The following is a 7,789-nucleotide window of genomic DNA, read 5'->3' as shown; positions in this document are numbered from 1 at the left end:
AAAAATGAACATAAAGAGAAAGAATCTATATTCAAATATGATTTCATGATGGCTCGTACTACATTTCATCATGTAATTGCATCGAAACTTGGAGGACTTGTCTAACTTTTAGAGTATTGCATCACCACCATTATCATTCCTAAGGTATAATAATTTCAATTCAACATTCTAACTATGATTAGCCTCTATCTTCCCTTAGGTTAAGCTCTCCTTTTATCTATTGTAGTTGATGTGAAGGTGAAAACACCAACAAGGGTTTTTCTTAGGCAATCCCCTTAAAAACACAACCATTTTTTCCTATTTTTGTGTGTCCAAGTTCAAATGCAACCATAGAAGGGGCTACAAATGTGTAGAGTTGATTGTGACAAACGATCCCATATCTTGAACATGTAGAAAAACTTGGGTTGGGGCACCATCCAACCCTATCTAATATTTTTTGCTATAGATTACATCTACAAGTTCCTCCTTGTATCTAATTTTCAAATCTATCTTACTATGTTGATTCTCAATTTTGTATATCACTATTTATGCTATAAGTTATCATTTTGATACCATTAAATCTAGTTCATTAACACACAATTTACAATCTCAAATCCATTGCAACAAAGTTATCAGAAACCCTTTGTGTTCAACTCTCATTTTAGGACTGTAGCTGAACCTAGTTTGTGCTTCCAATGGTATGCCATGGATGTTTGAGATTTTAGTTTACATTCCTTGGCTAGGATCTCATTTCCAACATACCGATTTGTCCAAACACTAAATAATTTATTAAGTAAGCAATTATTCAAGCATATTATTATTGACACCCAAAAACATTGAGTCGTCCATTGTAATTAACTTCAAAATTAAAACCTATAAAAATAAAATAATAATTAAATCATAGATCAATTTTGAAAACTAGGTAAATTAAAAGAAGGGATAAAAATATCATTATCTATCTTTCTCAATAAATTAATGAAGCTGGATTTCTCTTGTTTCTCCATGTTCCTACTATCTTGTATGATAGATCTAGGTGCGAAGTTATGTCACTTTATTATCTAGGTTTGTCTTTTTCTTTGTCTTATTTTTCCTTTGTTGTGTAATTAATGAGCCCATAGATATAGTTGTGTAAAATGAATAGAGAGTTGATAGTAATTATTATATATTGTAGAACTAACATGAAGAAAAGAAAAATTAAATTTAAAACATGTTTCCTCTCTCGATAATATAAGCTTGACATTTGAATATACAATTTCAAAAAAAAATACATAACTAATTATTTTTACTCATATATCAATTTTCATAAAGCATATATCTCTCAACTTTAAATATGCAAAAATAAATGAAGAGAAATGAATACACAAATTCTTACGTGACAATAGAGAGAAAGGTGCAACATAAATAGAATGTTAATGGTTCTCACATCAATATTTACTAATGTTCATATGATGATTAATTCTTAGCATTCTGGTTCATATAATGATTAAAGAGTAGAGCCACCAAAGGATTTTTAAATTCATTTTCCCAATAAATCCGTGACATCCAAGGAAAAAGCCATAAAGAAAAATTCAAACAACCAATGAAAAACAAACCATTGAAAGAAAATTAATTTAAAGCACCTCCAGAAAGTCCCCAACTACGCATAAGAATCATCCCAAGATGATATCCGTGGCATTGATGGATATTCCAAGAAACATAAAACAAGGCGTTGACGCGGCTCGTCTGCAAAATGGTTACATCTGCCGGCAGGGAAAAAGAAATCATATAAGACATGCAAGTAAACCAAAATTCCATGTCGAGTAATGCTGAGAGTAAATTGTTTACATTGGATATTCCAAGAAACATATAACAAGGCATTGATGTGACTCTACTAGATAATGCATACAGACAGGGAAAAAAATCAAGTGAATTCATATAAGAAATGCAACAATCCCATGCAAGGGATTAAACCAACATCTTATGGCTGGAAATAAGGAAAAACCAAAATGCTTTTGAGATAATAGGTAGATAACCAGCCAAAAACACTCTCATAAATATCACAACAAGATGGTGAGGAGCATCTATGACATTCTTGAAACATTGAAAGATATGGAAACTTCCCTCTTTAGTGTTGCTGAAATCATGTGGTTTTCATTTGGTTGTTTACTCGTTATTCTACTTGCCAAATTTACAATAGCAATATGGTGGAAGCCTCTGCAAATAACCAAGCATTTTCAATCTCAAGGCATCACAGGCCCTCCTTACAAGATCCTGTTTGGAAATACTCTTGAATACGCTAAGTTAATAAATGAGGCCACATCAAAGCCTATGAAACTCTCCCATGATATTGTAGCAAGAGTGCAGCCTTACTACCCTTACTGGTCCAAAATATATGGTAACTTTTATTCAGTATGGTAATTTTATTCTCTAAACTAATGATGATAATATATGTTAATAAATTCGGTCATTTAATTACCAGGATCTACTTTCTTAATGTGGCTTGGGCCAATACCAACACTAGTAGTTGGTGGATCTGAATTAGCGAAGAAGGTGCTAGGTGATAAGAAAGGGAATTATAGAAAACCAAAATGGAATCCCGTGATGAAAGAGCTGCTTGGAGAAGGCCTCGTGGTGCTCGATGGTGATAAATGGGCGCATCACCGGCAGATAATAAATCCATCTTTTCATACTGATAAGCTCAAGGTTAGATGGGATTCATATTCTCTTCTGGAAGATAAACTTTTGTCAATTGGGTATTCTTTTTATTCTCAAATTGGATTCTGTATAAACAGTTAAATGATTGTTTGATAAGAAATTTTAAAAAAGACTGCAGCGGATTGTATAATAATGTTATAGATCACTTCACGAGATTAATCAATATTCTTAGTAACTTATTAAGACATTTATATTCTTAATAACATATCGAAAAACATTGGAGCAGGATATGGTTTGTTGCATGGTGGAGAGCACTGTCAATATGCTGGAGAAATGGGAGAAAGTTGTTAAAAATGGTGAGAAAGAAGTAGATGTGGCTCAGGAATGTAAGGCTCTAACTTCAGACGTTATTGCCCGCACAGCATTTGGCAGCAGCTATCTCCAAGGAAAGCATATTTTTCATTTACTGGCTCAGCAAATGTCCTTGGCGTCTCAGGATAATGCAAAATTAATAGTTCCTTGCTATAGGTGAGACTGAATTATACCCGATGGTTTGCCCAAGTGATGTTTCCTATATATTAAAATCGAATCATTCATGATGAACGAAATGAACATTATGTTATGTTTCTTTTTGTTGTTTTTTCAGATTTTTACCTTTCAAAAGAAACAGAGAACGTTGGAGACTCAACAAAGAAATTAAGAATGCTCTGAAAGAGCTTATTATAATTCGAGAAAAAGCTGGTACAAACACCAGCCAAGGCTATGGCAATGACCTGCTTGGCTCCATGATGAAGACAATCCAAGAGCTGAGAAGCTCTGAAAGCAATGAGGGCCTCACAATAGAGGAAATCATAGCTGAGTGCAAAACATTTTTCATCGCTGGGCAAGAGACTACAAGTAATTACTTAACATTTGCCATTGTTCTCTTGGCCATGCATCCTGACTGGCAAGAGCAAGCACGCTCAGAAGTACACGTAGTCTGTGGAAATTGCCATCCAAAATTTGAGACACTAAACAAACTAAAAACTGTAAGAATTCAAAAGCCATTTATAACTTAAACTAAGATAGTTTGCTCTTAGTATTTTTCTAATTGAATTGTATGTGTCTTGTGGACAACAGTTAGGAATGATCCTGAACGAGGTGATCCGGCTCTACCCACCAGCTGTTGGCCTTATGAGGGAAGTGCATAAGGATACAACACTCGGAGGAATCGCAATCCCTAAAGGCGCTCAGGTCCTGTTCCCTATGCTTTCATTATATCACGATACATCTCTGTGGGGAGAGGATGCAAATGAATTTAAGCCTGAGAGGTTTAGTGAGGGAATAAGTAAGGCTGCTAAGTATGAATCTACTGCTCTTATCCCTTTTGGATATGGGTTGAGGTCCTGTGTGGGCCAAAATTACGCTATGCTTGAAACCAAGGTTGCCCTTGTCATGATTTTGCAACGCTTTTCGTTTGTTCTTTCTCCGGGTTACGTTCATGCACCCACATCGTTTATCACAATGTTTCCTCAGCATGGAGCTCCGATCATTCTTCACAACCTGCATTCAGATGAGAGCACGGTTTGAATTTACACTTATGGTACAAAATGTATTGTTAGTATGAAAATATAATGCTAATAGCCTGCTTATAATGAAAATCGGTAGAGGTATACGTCGCATATATCAGAGACAAGCTAGAATACCATAGAAATATCGTCTACAGATCTACTTTTTGAGTGTTCAATTGTTTTTCTTTTAAAAATTAATAGTTTGCTGAATCTGATTTTGATCATTGTTTTAAATAAAATCTAATAATTTTTAAGAAAATAATATACATATAAATTTAGAATCCTCTGAACACTTGTTTCTTCACTGTGATTTTGCCTATGCTTGCTGGCAGTGGTTGTTTGAAAAGCTTAATCTATCCTTTGTTATTGGTAAGGATCTCCTTTCCCACTTTAGAGCCTAGCCTCTCCTGTTTGCTTCATCTTTCTATGCATGTCTTTGGATTATTTCTCCATCTATTGTGATTTGGAATATTTGGTTAGAGCGTAATAATAGGATTTTTAAACAAACAAGTTCTTCCTTGGCTGAGGTTTTATTGAGGATTGAATCTTCCATCTCTGAAGTTGCTTTGTCTTTTATCTATAAGAATTTGGAAACCCTTACCTCTTTTTCTCATTGGGATGGTATGGTAACTCGAGTTTGGAGAATGTTATCAGTCTTACCTTCTCATGGATCTATTTTAAATAAGACTAATGCTATAAGTAAGAGAAATTTTGCTTGCTAGAAACCTCCTCCGCAAGGGCGCTTTAAATTGAATTTTGATGGTGCTTCTCATGGGAACCCTGACCTGGCAGGGGCAAGTATGGTAATTTATGATCATAAGGTAAGATTTGTTCAGGCTCGTTGTCATGCGATTGGTTTCAAGTCTAACAATTGTGCAGAATTTTTTGCTTTGTCCTATGGTTTGGATATGGTTATATCTTTGGGAATTAAGGACTTGATAATTGAGGGTGATTCTATGGTTATTATTCAAAGTGTCATGAAAAAGAAGTTGAATTGTTGGCAATTACAATATATACTTGATCATATTTTGCAAAAATTAGATTTTTTTTATTCCTTTTTTATTTCCCACTATTATAGGGAAGTGAATAAGATTACAGATTTCTTGGCTAACTTAGCCATTGATAGTGAAGCTAATATGTGGGAGGTAAGTGTGGATGAGATCCCTTCCTCGGTTTTGGAATATTTGAAGTAAAGAAGGGCATAGTTGTAGTCTTCATCAACCTCCTTATTTGGTGTGGCTTTTCTTTGGTGTGGCTTCTGCTATGCTTGATCACAATGTTTATTTTGATAGGGTCTCTGATTATGGTTTCATTTCTGCTATGTGGTATCATTCTAACCAGTGGTTTGGAGAATTGTGTTTCATAGACAGGGGTGGTTCAGACTAGTGTTTTTTGGCAGCAATGGATATGCATCTTTTGGTGATCATACTTTAATCTTCCTTCTATATGCCTCTGTTGGTGGCTTCCTTTATATCTAATATGGCTTATGTAATTGGGATGGGTTTTTTGATGTACTATGCCAATGGGCATTTGGTATTGGGTAGAATAGGCTTGTGTTACTTAAGCAATACTGAAGGGTTTTCTTACTGGTTCTTTCCCTTCAGTGCTTTTTGAACCAGACACTGTAAAAAAAAATTTAAAATTTAATATAGTTCAGTGGTTCTATCCACTTTTATCAAATATATATATATATATATATATATATATATATATATATATACATATAAATGAAATTTAACCAAAACAAAAACTGACAAGACTAAAAATTGATACTATCCTTTAATATTTCAAAATCAATCATATATAGAAATGAAAAACTCTTAACTTCTAATTGAAGGATAAAACTTTGTGAATTAAATATGGAATGTTCAAGTTGATGATCATAAAACTATCAATTAGTGAGTTTAATATTGAATGTTTAAATTAATGATGTGTATGTTGTGAATTAGCTCTTAGCATTAAAGTTTTAAAGTTTTTGCAGTTAGTTTTTAAATTTTTATGTTTAAAATAATAAAAATCAATATTTACATAGTTTTAGATTTTAATGACTTTTATTTTGAATTCTCTTTGTGTTGGTTTTAAAATTATAGATAAGAAAAGTAGATATTATAAAAAAAAATCTCTCATTTGATGTTACTTTGTTTGAATGATTTTCATGTTATTATACTGTGTATTTTAATCTTTTTTAATATATGGAATGACCCAAGATTCAATCCAATACTTTGTTATGTCTTATCACTCTACTCAAAACAATTTTAATACATTTCTCAAAATATTTCTCACTCTCGATTAGATTATACTTGTGATTGTCTCGTGGACACCTTATTGAACATTTCAAATTTTTAGTAGTCCAAGGTTTAGAATCCTATACATAAATATTATCTCTCATTGTAAATGGTAATAAAGAGTGCACCTTGTGCTCTATGTGTATATCTTTTATCCCTTTATATATTCAAATCAACCTAGTTTCTCTCTGCAAGTGTTGATCACTTTTTTCTAATATTTATTTTTAGCATCTCCTACAGAATTTATTGGTGGGTTTGAAATATATTATAATACCAAGTTTGGAACTATGTAATTGGTTCTATCAATTAAATTACTTCCTTTAGCATAGGACCAAGTTTTTTACATTAAATTCCCTTAGGGAATTATAATGCTACAATCGTCCCTTAGTAAGGATTAAGCCTTTGCACTCAACAAAACTTGATACCTAGTGAATTCTTTGTGACTCGTTCAATTTAAACATATGCAACTTGATTGTCTCTTATATGATTTATAATGGTGCAATCTTCAAAATTACTTAAACCATTACCTCCCCTCTTCCTTCTCTTCTACCCTCTTCTCTTCTCTTCTGATATGCATACAAGATATGACAAAGAAAAATTAAAATGAATAATGATACATGTAAAAAATTCTAAAGTAATCTTCAAGTGATTCTATCAAAATAAGAATGTTTGCAAACTCACTACTCTATGTACATGCATATACAATGTCTTATAAATTGGAGTAGTAGATAAAACTATCAAATGGTAACCACAAAATCATATCCTAAAACCACCCAAACATAGGGTACCACAAATTTCTTATGATGTAGCACAATATGCATCATAAGTTGGTAACCAAGTTTAACTTCCCCTTACAACCCTTTTATATGTCCTATGTGTTTCTACATTTCTAATGTAGGAAGGCAACTTTTGGAGGCCATAAATTTTCATGTAGGAGGATGTTGAACCTTTTTTTTTAATTCTAGAGGTAACAAAATATATGCTTTATCAAACATTGGTTGTAAGGATTCAACCCCATTACCTATAGCCCCTTCACAATTAGGCCTAATTGCTAGTAGCCCTTTGAAATGGGTAAAGGGACCTTAAGTCCAAACTTTTCCAAACACACTGGCAAAAAAATCATAGATTCAAATACCCTTTTGGGCCTTACACAGTTACCCAAAAGTAATGGTCAAGGTCTAACAAACAAAGGTCTGAACTGGTAGAAGGTTAACTGTCTTAAAGGGCTACTTAGGTCTCCCTTTGTGAAGCGTCTATGTCTGAATGAGAAACCCATATAACCAAAACCCCATGAGAATGTGGTTAACCATAAACCATCATGAATTATAGGGTTACATTCCT

The 7,789-nt window shown here is 33.2% G+C and overlaps 1 protein-coding gene across 1 annotated transcript; it reads left to right on the top strand.

Annotated features, from left to right (window-relative positions):
• Positions 1-2,025: 2,025 nt before the first annotated feature.
• Positions 2,026-4,182, top strand: LOC131076650 (cytochrome P450 734A1-like). Its single transcript, XM_058013950.2, has 5 exons — positions 2,026-2,353; positions 2,438-2,661; positions 2,900-3,141; positions 3,260-3,641; positions 3,733-4,182. The coding sequence occupies exons 1-5, from the start codon at positions 2,026-2,028 to the stop codon at positions 4,180-4,182; spliced, it is 1,626 nt and encodes a 541-aa protein (XP_057869933.2).
• The last annotated feature ends 3,607 nt before the right edge of the window (positions 4,183-7,789 follow it).

The sequence above is a fragment of the Cryptomeria japonica genome, chromosome 5, assembly GCF_030272615.1.
Source record: "Cryptomeria japonica chromosome 5, Sugi_1.0, whole genome shotgun sequence".
Taxonomy (NCBI): domain Eukaryota; kingdom Viridiplantae; phylum Streptophyta; class Pinopsida; order Cupressales; family Cupressaceae; genus Cryptomeria; species Cryptomeria japonica.
The sequence above is the reverse complement of the archived record's forward strand: the minus strand, read 5'-3'. Positions and strand labels throughout refer to the sequence as shown.